The sequence below is a fragment of the Wickerhamomyces anomalus genome, assembly GCF_001661255.1.
Source record: "Wickerhamomyces anomalus NRRL Y-366-8 unplaced genomic scaffold WICANscaffold_4, whole genome shotgun sequence".
Lineage (NCBI taxonomy): Eukaryota > Fungi > Ascomycota > Saccharomycetes > Phaffomycetales > Wickerhamomycetaceae > Hansenula > Hansenula anomala.
The window spans coordinates 116,198-136,508 of NW_017567113.1; the positions used below are offsets into that span (position 1 = coordinate 116,198).

The following is a 20,311-nucleotide window of genomic DNA, read 5'->3' on the forward strand; positions in this document are numbered from 1 at the left end:
CAACAAGCTCAATCCCAACAACAAATCGAACATCAACCCGAACAACAACAGCAACACCAAAATCAACAACCATCTCAACAACAACATAACCGTCATCAACATCATGTTCCACCACCACAACAATCTCAAGAATTAAAGCAACAACTTCAGAGAACCACACCACCATCAACACAGTCTAATTCTGAAGCTGCTGCCTTGGTTGCAGCTGCTGCTCAAAAAGCTTCAAATTGGGTTCAAAATCAAAGTCAAGGTAAAATGTTTTCAAAAGAAGAGATTGAAGCTATTGATAAATTTATTGTTGATTATTGTCATATCAATAATATGACAAGAAGACAAATTTGTGAAAGAGTTTGGTCCAATGAACGTAAAAAAGATGATTTTTGGGAATCTTTACATAAAGTTTTACCATACAGAACTCGTGCTTCAGTTTATAAACATGTCAGAAGATCTTATCATATTTTTGATGTTCGTGGTAAATGGACTCCAGAAGAAGATGTTACTTTAGGAAGATTAGCTCAAGAAAAAGATGGACAATGGAAACTTATCGGTCAAGAAATGGGTAGAATGCCAGAAGATTGTAGAGATAGATGGAGAAATTATGTTAAATGTGGTAATAATAGAGCTCAAAACAAATGGCAAGATTCAGAAGAAGAGAAGTTAAAGAATGTTATTACTGAAATTCTAAATGAACAACTAAATTCTCCAGCTCCAATTATAAATTGGACATTAGTCTCAGAGAAAATGGGTGGTACAAGATCAAGAATTCAATGTAGATATAAATGGAATAAGATTTTGAAAAGAGATGCATTGGCTAGAGCTCAAACAATTGATTTGAATGATAGAATTTGGTTATTGACAAAATTACAAGAGTTGAGGTTTTTACCAGAAACTGAAATTGATTGGGATGCAATTGCATCATTACATCCAAAGAATTTTTGGACAGGTAATGATTTTAAAATTTGTTATGAAAAAATGAGATCATCAATTAGAGATTTCAAAAAGAAAAATGTTATGGAGATCAGTAGCATTCTGTTACAAGATTTGATTCATGATGCTGCTAGAAATAATATTGAATTGGATATACCTGTTGGCTTACAACAATTGGAAGCAGCAGCTCAAGCAGCGGCAGCAGCAGCGGCAGCAGCCAATAATGAAAATAGCAATAACAATCATGATGGTATTGATGAAGGTAATGGTAATAATAATTCAATAAAGGTTGATCCTCAGGTTCAACAACATGAACAAGATCATCAACAACACGTTGCTGAAGATGCTGCCACTAATATTGCCAATGCAGCAGTTAATGCAGCAAATTCTAATCAAAACAATAATGAAGATTTCCAAATTTGGAGATGATCTATCTAAGAAAAGACGTTTGGAGCTGAGTTGAGTTTATTTTTATGTGGTTTGTAAATTAGTGTATAGTGTTTCGGCTAAAATAAGATGATAAATGTTTATTCTTCCTCCTGACTACAATGATAACCTATTATAATTTACAGAAAGCTTTATTTTTTTTTGTTGTTGATTAACCTATACCATTAAAAAAATCCACAAATAAGTTTATTGATTAAAATTTCTCTACTTAAAATTTAGCAAATTTTTTGTTAGCTTTACCAGCAGCAGATTGAACTTTTAAAACGTTGAATCTAACAGTTTTTGAGATTGGTCTACATTGACCAACGGTAACTAAATCACCTTCTTCAACACGGAAAGCTGGAGAAACGTGAGCAGCCAAGTTTTTATGACGTTTTTCGTATCTGTTATATTTTGGAACGTAATGTAAGTAATCTCTTCTGATGATGATAGTACGGTGCATTTTGGTTGAAACAACGGTACCAGTTAAGATTTTACCACGGATAGAAACTAAACCAGTGAATGGACATTTTTTGTCAATGTATGAACCTTCAATAGCAGCTTTTGGGGTTTTGAAACCTAAACCGACGTCTTTATACCATCTTTTGGTACGACGGTTAGCCTTAGCTTTTGGGTTGGTGAAGATGTGTGGTTGCTAAAATCTAGTTAGTAATGTATTCTTAAATTAATCAAAAGGTTTTAGAGTAAAACAAATGTGCAATTTGTAGTGTGTGAGTAATGATAGAAATCTATTGTAGTATTTTGACGTTGATATCTCTGTATATGTGAAATTTCACTTTCTGTGCAATATGCTCTGAATAAATCTTTTCCTTTGTGATATCTGATCTCTTTGGGTTTAATTATATGACTCTTGGTTTCATTCTTCCTACTGTTATTCAATCTGATCTATCACTTGAACTCTTGGTTTTGGTTTACTCTATATTTTCAATTCTCTTCATCATCACACAAACACAAGATAAACACATTTATAATCTCTAAACCTCTGGGTATTTCTGTATCACCTACTTTTTGGAAAGCACGTTCAGCTTGGACAGTTAATTCGGTAGCCATCTTGTCTGTTGTTGTATACTAAGCTCTAAACTAAGTGTTACAAGTCAGTAATACGTTTTTTACTTTTTTGATGATTTTTTTCATTTTCCAGCTTGGACACTCGCAGTCGCACGCTCAGCGCAGAAACTTTTCCTCAGAGTGCGCGTACGAAAACAAGCAACTAAAAGATTATGTAAGAATGGGTCTGGGACACACTAAAGCGATCCAAAAATTGCGTCGCTTTTCAGTTTTTGGGCGCGAAATTCGCGGTGGATATGGTTGGCGACGCAGTGGTGAGCGGATGTTTTTCAGATTAGGGCAAGGATCATGTGATTAAGTGATAGGGCTACAGCTTGTTATATTGTTGATGTACATGGATCAATTACTTTCATGTAACAAGAATGACAGTTCTTTAGCCTTGGATTCACCAACCATTCCTGCTAACGTATCAACACCTTCTAAGAACTCATGGTCATCATACTCAAACCCAGGCACAACAACTTCACTGATTAATAAATGATCATCTTTTGATTCTCCAGTTGATTCATTTAATGGTAGAAGGAAACTTGCTTTATAAACACCACCTGGCACAACCCATTGAGATACTTCACCTTTGGAATGATTGAACCCGACTATGAATGATTTCACAGAACCATCTGGATATATCAAGACATATTGACCTCTACCCTTTTGTAAGATATGGATAATTCTATTATTGTTTTTATGAAATCTACCATATGGGATCTCTGGAGTTAGCAAATAATAGATCAATGTGGAATAGTTTCTGTATTTATCCTTTGCTAATTGTTGATTGTCATTGATTGGTTTTATTGGTTTATTATCATCTTTATGGAACGGGTTTTCTAAGAGAAAAGGTGATCTATCAGTTTCTTTGAAATAACCACCTTCTCTATGGCCTTCGAGACCTAGTTCATTTATGAATTGATCATTTGATTCGGATTTACCGAATGTTTGTGTGAAGTATAATGGTTTCTTGACAATTACATTGTGCAAACCATCTATAGTTGGAGATTGTAATGATTGATCTGGCATCTTGTGTAAACTATTCTTGGACACTTTTAACTGAATACTTGTGATTTTTGATAATATGACTCTCTTCAATGCAATATCCACAGCTCTTGCAAAGGTCAAATCAAGTACTACTACACAATATTCAACCCCATCATATTAAATTGAAAGTTGAGATTGTGGTTGAATTCGCGGAATTGAAAGGAGCTGTGATGACATAATCGTCAGATCGAGTTAGTTGCCATAGTTACATGATTCAATTTTGAGGCGATGAATGAATCTAATTCAGCTGCACAGGATAAAGAATTCTTTATTTTTGAAATGGTCAGCCATGAGACATGAGACGGTTACACCTCAAAGATAAGAATGTAGATAGAAATGAGGGTTGAGTATGGAATACACCATACAATTTAATCAATATTTCATGATTTTAGTAGAGTGTCGATCAATTTCACGTATCCTTTGTGAAGCCTCGCTTTCGTCACCAATGAACAAAAGGAGTTGGTTCAATCAAATATGCCCAAACATGAACTACACATTTGTGTTCAACAAAACTTGTCCATAATGTTAAACAAACCCTCCATTCCTTTCTTATATACTCGTAACTCCAGTTAACTCAACTATTTGATGGTGCATTAATTTTGTTCACTTTAACGTCTTTATCTCCCCACAAGTTCAAACTATTCAGTAATTTTCCTTCTTCATGTAATTTCTTAATATCATCAGACCCACCTCTTGAAACCCCATTAATAAATAAGTTAGGCACTGTCTTTCTACCAGTTTTAGTACCTATAAAGTCTTGTAATTGACGACCATTTTTATGTTTATCCAATTCCACAATAGTTGGAGGTGGATTAATTTCATATTCTGATTTTAATAAATTCTTTAAAGTTTGAGAATATCCACAATAAGTTTTTGAAAAAATAACAACTGGAGAAAGTCCTAATATTGATTGTAATTCACTTGCTGCATCAAATTCAGATGATACTGGTGTATTTGTGTTATCTTTTGTACCATCTTTATTTGGTTTTTGTTGTTGTTTTTGCTTGATTTCAACGTTACTTTCATCTTTATCTTCATTAGATTGTAATTTATTTTTGATTTTCTCTTCATTTGACTTGATTTTGGATTCATCTATAACTCCAATTTTTGTTGTTGGTTCTATATTTGTTCCTTGAGATTTTGAACCTGCCACTGTGGTATTTGTGACCTTGTGATTATGAGTTTGAATGACAATGAAGACAACTGTAAGTAGGAAGGCACTTAATGCTAGGATTCTGCTTTTTCTTGAAGACACCATGATTATTGATTATGAGTAGTACTTCCAATTAGTGAAAAGAAGTTGGTTGGAACTTGAATTAAATAATAAAGAATTTGTTCATACGCTGCAAAATCATTTTTTTTACCCGGGACGAAAAAGAACACGGTATGCGCCACACAAAGTGCCAAACCATAAGCAAGTGAAGAAAACTTTAAGTGAAAAATTCGAAGAAAAGGTGTGTGAATCTGAAATAAGTTACAAAGTTTATGCTATAGAATGAATTAATTTGCTGTTGTTTGACGCATTTCCGTTTGTTCTATACCGTTATTAACAATCTTTTGTTTTGGTCTGTTTATTTACAGCCATTCCAAATGAAAAACAAAAAAAAAACACATTGTGTATAACGTAATCTTCAATCAATCTCTCCATCTAACTAAAACTTCATCTGTTCTGAATTTTTGAGTGCAAACAGTATCTTTAAAATCAAACTTTTGACCCATTCTATATTCTAGTAACCCAGCATGTGCAATCATAATCCCATTATCAATACAAAATCTTTCATCCGTAGCGAAAATAGAACCATTTCTATCTAAAACCATCAATTCCATTTGTTTTTGTAATCTTTCATTACATCCAACACCTCCAACTATTAATACTTGATTAGTATTAACATGAGCCATTGCCCTTTCAGTGATTTCAACCAACATTGCAAATAATGTTTCTTGTAATGAAAAACATAAATCTTCAACAGTAATCTTTGGTTTTTTTGTTTCTTTATCAAATATCAATTTATTTGAATAATTATTTTTAAACAAATCATTTGCTAATTGATCAATATATGCTAAAATACCACTCATACTTAAATCCATACCTTTCACTGTATATGGTAATTCAACATAATTTGAACCTTTTTTAGCCAATTGTTCAATATTATATCCAGGACTTGGATCATTTGGAATTTTTAAAGTTCTTGCAAATCTATCCAAACAATTACCAATAGCAATATCCAAAGTTTCACCAAAGATTCTATATCTTTGATTACTATATGCAATAACTTGAGTATTACCACCACTGACATATAAAACAACTGGATTCCAAGCACCTGTGATTTCTCTACCCATTTCAATATGACCAATACAATGATTAACACCAATCAATGGCAAATCCCATAGCTGACTTAAGGTTCTAGCTGCAATGACAACACTTTGTAAAGGTGCACCCATACCAGGACCTTTTGTAAAACAAATACAATCCAATTCAGATGGTTTTAAGCCAGCTTCTTTGATAGCATTTTTAATCAATCTAACAACCCAATTTCTATGATGACGTGCAGTATCACGAGGTAAGAAACCTTCTCCAGGTGGTGTTATATATGTATCTCTTATATTTGATAAAACTTCAGCTCTATTAGTTTGTGATAAATCCCCAAGTTGATGTCGTATTATACCAACTCCTAATTTATTTGCAGAGCCCTCTAGACCAATAGCTGTATAGACTTTTTGACCAGCTTTAGCATAATTGTCCAATGAAACCATGGTTTCTTCTTTAATGATTAATACAGACAAAGATGAGCTTTTGAAGCTTGATTCATCATCACCATTGATCTTGATCTTTTTTAAAAACTTGAATTTCGAGCCTCGGAAAAAACGTGATCTGGGTCGGAACTACTCCAGAAATAACTAAATTCGATTAAGAATGTATATATAATGAATTCATGGCTACAGATTGATCTATAAAATGAAATAAGTTGCTGTACTAAATATGATATAATGGACTGCTATATTTCTATCTCCAAGATCACCGACGATAGTTGTGTGTTTTCATAGCAAAAGTTTTTGAAATTCAAAGAAATGAACAAATGAATACCAACCTGAGATCAACTAGCTAGCTGTAAGAGATTAATGGCGTCACTATAATATGTGAGTCATCTTCCTTGAAATAACTTGGCGCTATAGAGTCAGATAGACGAAGTACGCTTCCATTAAGCTGTAATATCAAGTTTCAACCTGGTCTCACATCTGAACTCAAATCAACTCCATTTAAAACATCATCTAGTTGCTGAAAATCAAATGAATCAACAGTATTATTAAAGTCAGATAAATCTGTGTCAGAATGGAAGGACGCAGAAATATCTTGAGCATTTTGGCTTGAGGAGACATTGGCATTTGATCTATTGTTAGTCACACTTGAATTACTCTGACCATCAATATTAGCTCTCTCAGAGTAGGCAGGTGGTGGAACATAACTTGTAACGGAGTCCTTGTAGGACGGTGGTTCATCTTTATTTTCACCCATCTTGATCTTTTCAAAGCATCTTCAGCTTGGACTCTCTTCAAACGTGGTTGATGGTGTAAATGAGAATTCTTTATACCAAAAACGCTTATCTGTCTGGAGGAGATTCGAGGGACCGAGGTGCCTTTCACGTGATATTCCTGTGAATGCTCTGGGGGCAATTGACACATAACACCATGACAGTGGTATAAAACAAGGAAAATAACAGCAAAAATACAGCAACAAAGTCAAAATATTTTGATGAATCATAGAATTTTTATTACCACAAGCGAAAAAGAATTCACCAATAACAAAATTTTGAAAAGCAACGCACTTTAACTGATTTTTTTTAGGCTCCGCGAATTACTTTCTTCGCGCTTTCTCTCCAACGAAAAATTGGCCTTTTTGCTTAAAATTTCATTTGCCCTTTGTGATTTGATTGCAAAGTTGGTAACAAGTTTGTAATTTATGGATCAAACGAGAGACTGGTTTTAAGTTAATTGGATTTAAGCATCATAAACAAATAGAAAATCAAAGGATTGTGAAGTTTGAAACTGCTTTTCTGAATTCGAAATCAAAGAAAAGTTGGATTCACAGATTTTAGACTAGTGATTTTTGTGTGTGATTCAACCGTTGCTGATCTCAAAGATTTTAATCAAGAGTTGAAATATAAGCAGTTGAAATATTTGATAACAATACTATCCAGACTTTAATATCGCTCATCTTAGCTTGTTCCATGAAGTGAAATGTCCAGTTCCAATAATCAAGCAAGTTCCAATGGAACTGATATATATTCAACAACTTCAAGGTTTTCAAAAGCTGTTAGTGCAACCGCCTCTGCTTTAATCAATCCAGCTGAAGGATCAACTACAAGCGATGCCCTTTTATCAAATTCAAGTTACAAGAGAGTCATGAGAGATGCATTGAGTTCGAAGAATTCTTTAGCTTTGGCAAGAAGGCGAAATAATGATAAGGTTGATCTATATGGAAGCCGGTATGCCACTTCAACTGAGTACTTTAAAAATGCCTTTAGCTCTTCCAAAACAGCATATAAGATACTTACACATATTCCTGATGAACTTTTAGAAGAAATCCCTGAAGAAAAACCTCAAGCTTTTTCATTATTTCAAGGATTTAATGCAACATTACCTGAAGTTGATGAAGAAATAACAGTATCGAAAACTTTAGGAGCAGATGAGGGTGATTTTTTGAAAAAATTAACAAATAGGGATGATGGTAAAGAGGATGAAGAAGATGATTTCAATTTTAGATTACCTCAAGGAATTACAAAAGAGAAAATCACAGGTTCATATTCGACACATAAATTACACAACTACAAACAACAACTAAATAACAACTTGGAAACATTAGAAATCAGGAAAAACTTGGCTGCAAGTGAAATACTTGAACTTGATAATAAAATTGCTCAACTAAACCAATTAAGGAAAGTGGTTTTCAAGAGAGTTGCTAAAATTGAACAAAATGAATTATTTTTGGAAACTCATTTACAAGATATTGATGATAGAATACAAATGATTAAAGACTATAATATGGAACAACCAGATGATGATGAAGTTGAAAGAGACACAGAGGATCAAGAGAAGGAAAATGTTCAAACACCAGGAAGTAGAAAAGTTTCAAGAAATAAATCCAACAATATTAATGGCAACGGTAATGGAGTTAGTGGGAATGATAACAATGATGAAGATAACGATGAATCATTTGAAGACGGTAAACCACTCATGTCACAAAGTATTTATGGTAAATTACAGAAAAAACCACCAAAGTTCAAAAAGAAACACCATAAGCATCGTAAAACCATGCCAACATTACAACAATACTATGAACCAGGTACAGAAATAAGAGCTATCCAAGCACACGATGAATCTGTGAACTGCTTTGACTTTGACATTCCTTTCGGTACAATGGTTTCTGCATCTTTAGATAATACTGTTCGCGTTTGGGATTTAAGTAAAGGGAAATGCTCAGGAATGCTGGAAGGTCATATTGCACCTGTCAGTTCAATCCAAATGGATGACTCATTTGTTGTCACTGGTTCATTGGATGCTTCTTTGAAATTATGGGACCTATCTAGATTACATCAAGATTTTGAAACAATTGCAGAAGAAGGTGAAGAGGAAGGACCATGTGTCTATACTTTTGAATCACATATTGAAGAAATTACAGCATTAAGCTTCCATAATTACAATCTAGTCAGTGGTTCTCAAGATAGAACTATAAGACAATGGGATTTACAAACTGGCCATTGTTTACAAACTATTGATGTGTTATGGGCTTCTCAAATCAATCAAACCACTAATGTTGATACCTCAGTTATTGTGGATAGAGTTAATCCTTTCATTGGCTGCTTACAAACATATGATGCTGCATTGGCTACAGGTACATCTGACGGATTAGTTAGGTTATGGGACTTGAGAAGTGGTGAAGTTGTTAGATCTTTAGTTGGTCATACTGCTCCAGTTACATGCCTACAATTTGATGATAAACATTTAGCAACAGGTAGTTTGGATAGATCAATTAGAATTTGGGATTTAAGAACTGGTGGTATTCACGATGCATTTGCCTATGAATCTCCAATAACTTCATTACAATTTGATTCAAGAAGAATTGTTTCCTCGAATTGTGAAACCACTGCAAAGATTTATGATAGAATTGATGAAAAACACTCTTCATGTGGTGGGAAAGACGCTGGCAGTGCTATTATAAACTATGTTCGTTATAAGGAAGGATATCTGGTTGAAGGTAGAGCTGATGGTAAGATTGGGGTCTGGGCCGTATAAATCAAAACCAAAATACAACACATTCAGGCCAAAAAAAAGAAATAAACACTATGCATTATATATACCACACCACACAGAGAAAATGTACATACTATTCATGGGCATCAATTGGACCATTTTAGGTGTAGAAACTAGTTTTTTGTTGTAATTCTGTTGGTCTTATAAGGCCAGGTCGGAAGTCACGTTTTCTACCCTCGTAATAGTTCATCCAAACACCAAATATTTTTTTTTCTTCGACGCGCTTCACCAAAGAAAAACGTATTAAGATCAAAAGATTTGTTACCAATCAATTGATATTAACTGGTATTCAATTCTCTCAAAAGATCTAATTGTTAAAAGATGAACTTTGGAGGTCAAGCACCAACTGTTGTTGTGCTAAAAGAAGGTACAGATTCTTCTCAAGGGAAAGGTCAAATCATTTCAAATATCAATGCTTGTATTGCCATTCAAGAAACTTTGAAACCAACATTAGGTCCATTAGGTTCTGATATTCTTATCGTTACATCAAGTGGTAAGACTACAATCTCGAATGATGGTGCTACTATCTTGAAATTATTAGATGTTGTTCATCCGGCTGCTCAAATATTAGTTGATATTTCAAGATCTCAAGATGCTGAAGTTGGTGATGGTACAACTTCTGTTACAATTTTAGCTGGTGAATTATTAAAAGAAAGTAAAACTTTTATCGAAGAAGGTATTTCATCTCATGTCATTACAAAAGGTTATAGAAAAGCTGTTGGATTGGCTGTTAAAAAGATTAAAGAATTAGCTATCAAGATTGATAAAGCAAAATCAAGTGAACAAGAGTATCGTGAATTATTAGAAAGATGTGCAAGAACTGCCATGTCATCAAAATTGATCAATAACAACTCACAATTCTTTGTAAAGATGGTTGTTGATGCTGTTTTATCTTTAGATCAAGAAGATTTAGATGATAAGTTAATTGGTATTAAAAAAGTTCCAGGTGGTGGTATTGAAGATTCATTATTCATTGATGGTGTTGCATTTAAAAAAACTTTTTCATATGCAGGTTTTGAACAACAACCTAAAAGATTCACAAATCCAAAAATATTAAATTTAAATGTTGAATTAGAATTAAAAGCTGAAAAAGATAATGCAGAAGTTAGAGTGGAAAAAATTAATGATTATCAAGAAATAGTTGATGCAGAATGGCAAATCATATTGAATAAATTAAAATTGATAGAAGAAACTGGTGCTAATATTGTTTTATCAAAATTACCAATTGGTGATTTAGCCACTCAATATTTTGCTGATAGAAATATTTTCTGTGCAGGTAGAGTTGCCTCTGAAGATATGAACAGAGTTATTCAAGCTGTTGGAGGTTCTATACAGTCAACTTCAACAGACATCAAACCTGAACATTTAGGTACTTGTGCTACTTTTGAAGAAGTTCAAATAGGTTCAGAAAGATACAATTTATTCAAAGGTTGTCCAGAAACCAATACATGTACATTAATATTGAGAGGTGGTGCTGAACAAGTTATAGCTGAAGTTGAAAGATCATTACATGATGCTATTATGATTGTTAAGAGAGCTGTTCAAAATAATGAAGTTGTTGCAGGAGGTGGTGCAGTTGAAATGGAAATTTCCAAATATTTAAGAGATTATTCTAAAAAAATTGCAGGTAAAGAACAATTAATAATTAGTGCATTTGCTAAAAGTTTAGAAGTTATCCCAAGACAATTATGTGAAAATGCTGGCTTTGATGGTACAGATTTATTAAATAAACTAAGAATGGCACATGCAAAGGGTCAAACTTGGTACGGTATTGATTTTAATAAAGAGTCTATTGGTGATAATTTTGAAGAATTTATTTGGGAACCTGCTTTAGTTAAAATTAATGCATTATCAAGTGCTACTGAGGCTGCTAATTTAGTTCTTTCAGTTGATGAAACCATTAAAAATAAAGAGAGTGGTGCACCAAATGCTGGTATGGCACCTCCTCCAGGTAGGGGTATGGGAGTTCCACGTTGAAGAGAATAGTTTTTATGAGACTACAAAACACCTTAAAGAATAAATAAAAGATTCAAATGAATTGAAGAAAAAAAAATTGTAAATGACTTGTAAATGACGACTTTATTATCTAGCAATGAATGATATTATAAACTTTTCTTTGACCTCCTTACGATGTGTACACTTATTCCTCCTCACTACTACTACTCAAATCATCTTCATCTTTTGAACTCATACCAGCCAAATGTCTAAAATTAATTGGTCCATTCCCATTCTTGACCCCAAAATCATAAGTTTTATCACCACTTGTACTTAAAGAAGTATCTTTTGATCCATCTTCAATAGTTATGAAATTATCATCACTTAATAATTCTTCTTCTAATTCATCAACTAAAGAACCAAATTCATCATCATCTGAAGGTGATTCTTGTTGAATTGTTGGTGTTGATATCGTTGAAGGTGGTTTTTTTGAAGAAACTTGATTTGGTAAAGGTTTAAGGGTATTATTATTACTATTACTTCTTGGTTGTGGTGTTGTATTTCTTGAGGTAGGGGCCTTATTTTGAGTATCATGTATGGTTGATGGTTCAGATTTGGAGATAGTCTTCTTTTCTGTAAGCTTAGAATTTGTAGAGCTCTTTTTAGTAACATTTGGTTTGCTCTTTTTCTCAGGACTGACAGATGGTGTTGGAGATGTTCGCTTTTGACTTATTTTTGATGAATTTTGAGTAGACTTTTGAGGTGATGTAGATGAGTCTGATGAAGGCTTCTTGATTGAAGGATTCACTTTTGGAGACTGTTTTGACACTGTCGATCTTTTTGATGCTGTTAATTTTGACAAGGGAACCTCATCTTCATCTGATGATTTACCAGTGGGTTGAGTTTCAGATGAGGTTTTCGAGGTTGATGATTTCCCACTGACTGGTGGTTTTGATAATGGAGTTTTAGCCCTTGGTTTTGGTTGGAAAATGGATGGCTCTTTTGCTGGTCTCTTCCTTAAGGCAGTTGAAGAGGTTGTTGATGGCGACAAAGACTTTGTTTCGCTGGGCTGTGGGGATTGATCCTTTGTTGGTTTCTTCAAGTTATTGTTGGAAAGAGTTCTATTTTTAATAATGGAATTTGTTCGCAGTTGCAAGTCCAGTTTCTGAAGTTCAAACGACTTGGAGTTAGGATTGAAGACCAAAATGCATTCTAGATCCTTGGGCTGGATTGATGTTCCTTCAAACACTATTCCCTGGTCGTGCTAAATGGCTGTTAGTATTCCATGTTGCTAATCCATCTCGAAACAAGCACATACCTCAGTCGATTGTGATTTGAGCTGGAAGGACGGTTTCTCGTCTCTCGTGAGCTCTGCTGGCTGAGTATCATCTATAGAGTCTGGTCTAAACCCGTCTGCTTCGTGTTAGCACTGTAATACCTTTGAACGTGGAGGGTTCACTCACATCTTATGCTCAATATCTCATCATTCACCCTCTGAATTGGCCTCACTGGACCTGATGATCCATTATTATGATCCTGGCTGACTCCCAGCTGGTTCTGTAAAACGTCTGACAATTCGAGCTCGTACTCGCCATCTGGAATCCCCAGCTCCATATGAGACATTCTCTAGAATATGTTTATTCAGCTCGTTTTCGATTAAAACTGAATAAAAGTTTTTGATCAATTAATCAAGAATTTTGTTGCAAGTTACAACCGAAAAAACGTAAATTGGTGAGAGCGATTACATAATTTTGGGTGTACTGCTGACAAAGCACAATAGATAAGAACATTAAATTAACGTAAATTTTACAAACTTGTTTGGCTAAGATCTCAAGGCCCTTAGTCTCTCTGTGAGCTTGTCTTCTTTATCCTCAGAGACCTTGGTTGTGTTCTTGATTGGCTCTTGTGGCTGCGCGTTCTCTGGCAAGTTGTGCTTCATCTCGAGTCCAGCCTCATCAGCAACTTTACTCATCAAGAGATCAACTTCATCCTGAGGCGTGGTTAAGGCAGTAGCATTATTTGTAGCTCCTTCATAGTATTCAGTGGTGGCATCCAAGTCTTCAAACTGTTGTTCAAACTTCTCCATAACCAAAGATATATGTTCAAGATTCATAGTTTGTAAGGCCTTATCCATCCCTTTTATAACATTTGTCATATTACCTGTAACTTGTCTCATGGTCACTGCTGTCTGCACTCTAGAGGCAACAGCGTCTATACGCGATGCTAGTCTCAATAGATTCAATCTTTCATTGGCTTTACGAATGGCATTTTGAGCATATAATTTTGCGATATCTTCATTACCTTGTATCATGGCCTAAAAAAACAGAGTTAGAAAACAAAGAATCAAACATTTGTTGCGCTCAAAACTTACCTTCTTCACTTTATTTTTTTCAGCAGTCTCTTCTTTGCCTGCTTTACCGGCCTGTCTAGTTAATTGTTTAGCTGTGAACTAGAATCATTTTTGTCAGTACTGCTTTGAAAGAAAGGGTCACTAATGACTTGAGACTTACTTTCAATTGGAATAACGATTCTAGACAATATTAGTATCATATTGTACACAATTTCTCACACAAAACACTCACTTTCTAGTCCAGACATCTTTACCCTTCTATTTGTAGTTTATTTACCTTAAATCTCAAGTTAAAACCTACCAAGTTCATGTTCAACGTTATAATTTTTAAAGGCGATTGAGATCAAAAAAAGAAAAACTTGGTTCCGGGACACACCATAATAACCAACAAAACTTTTAACCATAAAAAATGTCTCATATATTAATTAAAAAATGCTTTATAAACCTCACAATTACAATTATTATTATATTAATTACCCTTAAATGTTACCCAAAAGATTAAAAAAAAACCTCAACCTATGCAAATATATTTTCTTTCCTTTCAATTGTTTAATAAAACTTTTGAAATACAAATTGAAATATCATCAATTTTACCCCCAGTTATGAATTGATTACTCAGTTCATTAACTTTTTCCACATATGGACAAACACAATAATTGTCAAATGCAGTACTTTTTGTCTTGTATAATAAAGAATTCGAAACCTCTTGTAAATTAGATTTTTCTTTATTCAACTTCTTATTGATGATTTCTAAAATTTCATCATTGTAAAGATTATCTGTAACACCATCCGAACAAACCAGAATTAAATCATCTTGCTGTAATTCGAAATCATAAAATTGCACAACTGATGATGGTAATTTATCAGTTTTTGTAGTTCCAACTTGTTCAGGACATAAATTAGCAATATATTGTTCAGAATTTGATTGAACAATTTCTCCATCTCTAATAACAAAAAGTTTTGAATCTCCAATATTCATGATTTTTAAGGTCTTATCTATAATCATACCAATCAATAAAGTTGAAGAACCTTTAAAATCTTCAGATTTCATAATTTGAATACTATCTTTATAAGCATCATCTAAATTTTTGGATAAATCCTCCTCTTTAATATTGTTTAAATTATCTGAATTCTTAAAAGATAATTCTGAAAAATTCCTACTTATATTCTCCAAAAATGATCTCGCAAATAATCCAGAATTTGCATGGGCTCCACTCCATCCACTAACACCATCTGCAACACCAACTAAATTTGGTGACACAATCATAGCATCATCACCATTCTTTATAGATAATGTCTCTATTGGATTACCATACAATCTTCTTCTTGGTAATAATGACAAGTTGTTTGAAGAATCTGTAAGATCCATTAAAGAGCTAATTAAAGGTTTTGATGAACCACCATGGTGAACATAACTTGCAAAACTATATTTGAACTTGAAATGATCTGGACTATCTTTCTTCTTGGATGAGTTAATGCTTGATGGTGATTGTGCTGAGCTTGAAGTTGGTTGATAATAGAAAGTTGGACGCCGTATTTCTTGGTGATCATTACTTGAAGGCGAACTCTTGATTGATGAAGCTTGCACTTGATCCTTCGAGACGTAGCGAAGGACATTGTTCAAATAACGGTTACTATTTCTAGCGACTGACTTCAACATGATTCAACCACGCGTTAAAACCTTTTCCAAAGAGAAAAAAACACACCAGATTTTTTAATCAATAATCAGGTTTAATCAAATAAACGCTTTCTCAACAAAAAAAGACACCCTTCAACTTTTTTATTATCTCTTTCAAGAAATCTGAGCCTATTTATTTTTCTTTTATTAAAAACCTTTTTTTTTTAATTTTCCCTCTCGCAAAAAAAAAAGAAAAAAAAAAAATCAGAATCGGTAACGCGCAACATGTGCCAAAATCCAAAATTGCTACGGGACACACCACTATAACCAAAATAACAAATAAATTTATTCTCTCTAATTTACAAATAATGTACAAAATATAATACAAACAACCTCATTCTCTCTAATTGGAAGCCAGCTCTGAAAAGTATTGACGCAAGATCAAGGACAACATGTTTGGAAGATCTGTAATATCATGGACAACAACATAGAACTCAAATGGGAAAGTATCCAAGTATTTATCAACTTTTAAAACCATATTACCATTGACATCTGGTACATAATTAACTTGACTCATATCCATAATGGATTCATTGGAGTTGATACCATCAATGATGACAAAGACTAACATGATTCTTTCCTCTCTAGCACGACGAACTAATCTTTGAAGTGTTTCATGATCTTCACAAACACCATCTGATATAATAATTTGTAATTGCCATAAATCACTACTACCTAACGCTCTTGCATTGTTGAATATTTCAATAGATTCACCAACCAATTGTTTAACATCAGTTCTTGTTTGTTGGAAATCAAATTTTTGGAAAATCTTTGCACCAGTATCTGAACTAAATTGTTTATCAAATGGATGAACAACTTTAGTATTTTCACCAAATTTAACAATTGATAAACCACCAGATTCTAGTTGAGTCAAAGCTTTAGAAACTAAACAGATACTTTGGAATGCCAAATCAACAGATTTACTTTCTGACATTGATTTAGAATCATCAACAGCAATCATAATTTGATATTGACGCTTACTTGGCTTTGTACGTCTTAACCAAATTTTATCTTTTCTGAATTCTGAAGCAATATATGGAATGATTCTCTTCATATTCAATCTCTTACCTGTCTTATAATCACCTTTCAATTTAGTGCTTAAGGTAGGTTCTAGAATCAAACGTAATTGTTCACAAAGACTTGCTGCTAATTCTTGAGTTTCTAAATCACTCTTTCTCCATAAATCACGAGCTTCTTCAATATCTCTAAAATCTTCATCTTCAACAACAACTTCTGGTTTCAATAATGATGTAGCTATGTCTTCTTCTTCATCTTCATCTTCAATCATTTCAGCCTTGGCAAAATCTTCTTCACCTAATGTTTCAGTTTTTCTTTCACCAATGAAACCACCTTTAGTTTTACCATTAAATTCATCTGGTTTATCATCTTGGTTTTCTCCAACATCTTGAACATCAGATTCAGCTTCTTCTCCACCACTCATATCAACATCCTCATCTTGATCTTTCTTGACATCTTGATCATCTTCATCATCATCAATAGCTTTATCTTCATCAATCGATGAAATTTGATCCTTGTTTGCAGCACCTAAAGCTTGAGTATTGGTATCAGTATTTTCACCATCAACATGTTCAAATTCATCAGGACGTTCATTAGCTGATTGTTCGGCAGTTTCATCTTTTTCTGAAGATTCTTTAATTTCTTGATGACGACGGTGGAACTCTTTTAATGAGTCACCTAGTTGTTTTAACGATTCTCTAGCATCATCACGAGCATCATCATTATTAGAATCACGATCAGCTTGTTCTTGTTCTTGATTCATTGCAGAACCAGAAGCACCAACATCTTCTTTCTCATCTTCAGCTTGAGCTTGAGCTCCGTCACCTTGTTCACCAGATTTCTCTTCAACAGCAGTTTCCATATCAATATCATCATTATTATTTTCACCAGTCTCCCCACTTTCAATACCTTCCATACGATCACCTTGTTCTTCAGTGTTATCCATTTGATCGTCATTCTCCTCTTCATGCTTACTATCCTTTAGATCTTCTTCGACATCGGATTTATCACCAGCTTCCAAAGTTTCTTCATCTTCAGCTGGATCTTCCTCGTTCCCTTCTTCATTTTCAGCACCGACTTCTTTCTCAATTTCACCTTGGTCCTCGTTGTCTTCTTCGTCTCCTTCTCCTTCAGCATCATCGGCTTCAGCTTCCTCCTCTTCTTCCCCTTCGCCTTCTTCGCCATCCTTATCATCTTCATCTAAATCCATATTGTCATCAAGACCATCATCCATACCTTCACCACCATCTTGATCTTCTTCCTCTTCTTCTTTTTCGTCCCCGGAATCCAAATTAATATCATCTGGAAGATCAAGGGCTTCACTTTCTGGAACATTTTGTTCAAGATCTTCATTCTCTTCATTCTTAACTTCATCCTCTTGTTCTCCAACGTCTTCTTCCTCTTCGGCTTGGCTATCATTTTCATTTTCATTTTCATCTTGATCTTTGGAAGACTTATCTTTATCATCTTTTGAATCACCTTGTTCTTCTTCATCTTCATTTGCTTTCATGTCATCAGCAGTTGAATTTTCAGGCATCTTTTCTGACTCTTTTTCCTTCTTATCTTCTTGTGCTTCTTCATCCCACATCTTTTCATCAACAGCATTAGGATCCAAATCATCAAGGTCATCGATTTCTTCATCAAGATCTTCCTTATCTTCGTCATCTTCATCATCTTCATCGTCATCTGGATCTTGATCAGAAGCATTTTCGAGATCACCAGCCATATCACCTTCAATATCAACAGCATCTTGATTATCATCTTCATCTTCATCATCTTTTTGGTCCTTGTTAGGTTCTTGAGCATTTTCAGTTAAATCTTCATCATCTTCAACATCATTAGAATTGTTGTTGACACCTTCCCCATCACCTAAACCTGTACCATCTTGTAGATTATCATCTTCTTTAGATTCAGAAGGTGGTTCAGGAGAACAGAACCCATCTTTAGCCAAATTGTATAACGAAGTACCAAAAACATAGGTTGAACGAGAAACATCAATATAATTAGCCTTTCCTGTGTTCAAAACGATGGTAGCTAATTCAGTATAGTTCTTGATGAATGGAGATGTGAATCCAAATAATGATTTGATTTGTAATGATTCTTCTTCATCAAAGTTATGGGAGGAGACAAATTCAATCAGCTCATTCAATGATATGTTGATACTATCATGGTGTAAAGATTTAATCAATGCAGTTATTTGTACTTGAGATTCAGTGAACCATTTATCAGTCTCTGTAGTTAACTCTTCAGAATTTAAAGTTTCAACAATTCTTTGGAAAACAACAAGCACTTTTGTCGACACTTTTCTCAACAAAGTTTCAACAACACTAACTGAACCCTTATTAACATCAGAGGATTCTAGATCCTTCCCAAAAGTAACAGCACCGATCCAGTTGGTGACTGATTCAATAATAAAGCCAACACTTGGGTTTGATTCTTTCCATGATTGTGATTGATCAACAAATTTATTCAAACAACTTTCAAAGTGGTTTAATTCCTCTTCAACAACTTGTGTAAAGTCAAGATTAGAATCAACTAAAGACTTGGATTTGGCAAGCTGCTGATTCAGCTCTGCGAAAATAGAAGAATCAGGTGTAACACCTGCCAGTTTGGAACAAACTCCACAAATATCTATAGCGTAGTTCAATAATTGTGGTAACCATCTTGAAATATAATTAAATTTTGACAGGTTCAATTTGATACTATCCCTACCTGAAAATATCGAGCCTGATCCACAAATCTTTTGGAAAATATCTTGATGTTTGACCAATTTGTCATAACCAACGGCAAAACTAGCAAGCTGTTTCTTCCCATTTATGATGTAGTAAACCAAATTTTCAACGATAGCCATACCTTTTTCAGCATCAGCTAAAGGAACATCTTCAGCGACAGATGCAACTGAGGCCCTGAGTTTTGGAAGAAGATCAATAATTCTAAAGAAATAATCATCAGAAGAATCCAACAGCGTTCCATGGAAAGATTTCGAAGAAGACAAAACCAGGTTAGCAGTAGTTTGAAGTTTGTGAATATCTTCTCTGATACGACTCTTCAAACCAATTCTTCTGAGCTCCCGGATGGTATCACTTAATAGCTTTCTTTTTTGAGTCTTTAAAGCAGAAATAACCTTTTTGTTTTCTTCAGTTAATTGCTTTGGTGTCTCTGTACGTAAACGTTCCATTTCAGAAACAATATCTGAAGCAATTTCATATAATGAAGGGTATTCTTTTTCTTCAGCACGTGATTTATAAACACTCATATTTTTTTGAACAACGCTGGTGTCTCTCAAATGTGATGGTCTCTTTTCCCAATTTTCAACTTTTGCACATGTATTAACCAATTCAGCTTCAACAAATCCACTAAATTTTGGAGCAATAATTTTCTCCTTATCAACAGACACTTTTTGAGTAGAAGGAACACCACCTTCAATCAAAGTTGATACCTCTGTACCTAAAAGGTCACGGTACTTACGAACAATCTTGTAGAGGCTTTGATGTGAGCGACGAGAACTCTGTTTCAATGCATCAATATTAACATCTTTCCAACTTGCG

At 34.1% G+C, this 20,311-nt stretch overlaps 11 protein-coding genes across 11 annotated transcripts; 3 read left to right on the forward strand and 8 right to left on the reverse strand.

Moving 5' to 3' along the window:
• Positions 1-312: 312 nt before the first annotated feature.
• NSI1 (Nsi1p) lies at positions 313-1,044 on the forward strand (the record flags this gene model as incomplete). Its single annotated transcript, XM_019180599.1, has 1 exon — positions 313-1,044. A coding segment is annotated over one exon (732 nt), but the record flags the coding sequence as incomplete, so codon positions are not given.
• Positions 1,045-1,582: 538 nt separating this feature from the next.
• On the reverse strand, positions 1,583-2,424 carry RPS11A (40S ribosomal protein uS17; the record flags this gene model as incomplete). Its single annotated transcript, XM_019181902.1, has 2 exons — positions 1,583-2,008; positions 2,380-2,424. 2 exons carry the CDS (start codon positions 2,422-2,424, stop codon positions 1,583-1,585), a joined length of 471 nt encoding a protein of 156 aa, XP_019037814.1.
• A 357-nt stretch (positions 2,425-2,781) lies between these two features.
• On the reverse strand, positions 2,782-3,456 carry CFF1 (Cff1p; the record flags this gene model as incomplete). The annotated part of the gene is made up of 1 exon (XM_019181873.1): positions 2,782-3,456. One exon carries the CDS (start codon positions 3,454-3,456, stop codon positions 2,782-2,784), a length of 675 nt encoding a protein of 224 aa, XP_019037815.1.
• Positions 3,457-4,048: 592 nt separating this feature from the next.
• Positions 4,049-4,732, reverse strand: WICANDRAFT_79157 (glutaredoxin; the record flags this gene model as incomplete). The annotated part of the gene is made up of 1 exon (XM_019184844.1): positions 4,049-4,732. The coding sequence occupies one exon, from the start codon at positions 4,730-4,732 to the stop codon at positions 4,049-4,051; it is 684 nt and encodes a 227-aa protein (XP_019037816.1).
• Positions 4,733-5,109: 377 nt separating this feature from the next.
• Positions 5,110-6,228, reverse strand: KAE1 (tRNA N6-adenosine threonylcarbamoyltransferase; the record flags this gene model as incomplete). Its single annotated transcript, XM_019181910.1, has 1 exon — positions 5,110-6,228. The coding sequence occupies one exon, from the start codon at positions 6,226-6,228 to the stop codon at positions 5,110-5,112; it is 1,119 nt and encodes a 372-aa protein (XP_019037817.1).
• Positions 6,229-6,434: 206 nt separating this feature from the next.
• WICANDRAFT_93089 (uncharacterized protein) lies at positions 6,435-6,999 on the reverse strand. Its single transcript, XM_019186399.1, has one exon. It carries the CDS (start codon positions 6,986-6,988, stop codon positions 6,695-6,697), a length of 294 nt encoding a protein of 97 aa, XP_019037818.1. The 5' UTR covers positions 6,989-6,999; the 3' UTR covers positions 6,435-6,694.
• Positions 7,000-7,510: 511 nt separating this feature from the next.
• CAF4 (Caf4p) lies at positions 7,511-9,765 on the forward strand (the record flags this gene model as incomplete). Its single annotated transcript, XM_019182744.1, has 2 exons — positions 7,511-8,590; positions 8,693-9,765. The coding sequence occupies exons 1-2, from the start codon at positions 7,711-7,713 to the stop codon at positions 9,763-9,765; spliced, it is 1,953 nt and encodes a 650-aa protein (XP_019037819.1). The 5' UTR covers positions 7,511-7,710.
• A 339-nt stretch (positions 9,766-10,104) lies between these two features.
• On the forward strand, positions 10,105-11,760 carry CCT7 (chaperonin-containing T-complex subunit CCT7; the record flags this gene model as incomplete). The annotated part of the gene is made up of 1 exon (XM_019181972.1): positions 10,105-11,760. The coding sequence occupies one exon, from the start codon at positions 10,105-10,107 to the stop codon at positions 11,758-11,760; it is 1,656 nt and encodes a 551-aa protein (XP_019037820.1).
• Positions 11,761-11,859: 99 nt separating this feature from the next.
• WICANDRAFT_69039 (uncharacterized protein) lies at positions 11,860-13,341 on the reverse strand (the record flags this gene model as incomplete). Its single annotated transcript, XM_019184156.1, has 3 exons — positions 11,860-12,982; positions 13,037-13,131; positions 13,182-13,341. The coding sequence occupies 3 exons, from the start codon at positions 13,339-13,341 to the stop codon at positions 11,924-11,926; spliced, it is 1,314 nt and encodes a 437-aa protein (XP_019037821.1). The 3' UTR covers positions 11,860-11,923.
• A 199-nt stretch (positions 13,342-13,540) lies between these two features.
• Positions 13,541-14,316, reverse strand: DID2 (Did2p; the record flags this gene model as incomplete). The annotated part of the gene is made up of 4 exons (XM_019185702.1): positions 13,541-14,032; positions 14,090-14,167; positions 14,229-14,248; positions 14,301-14,316. 4 exons carry the CDS (start codon positions 14,314-14,316, stop codon positions 13,541-13,543), a joined length of 606 nt encoding a protein of 201 aa, XP_019037822.1.
• A 299-nt stretch (positions 14,317-14,615) lies between these two features.
• On the reverse strand, positions 14,616-15,560 carry WICANDRAFT_14456 (PP2C family serine/threonine-protein phosphatase; the record flags this gene model as incomplete). Its single annotated transcript, XM_019180608.1, has 1 exon — positions 14,616-15,560. A coding segment is annotated over one exon (945 nt), but the record flags the coding sequence as incomplete, so codon positions are not given.
• Positions 15,561-20,311: the final 4,751 nt, after the last annotated feature.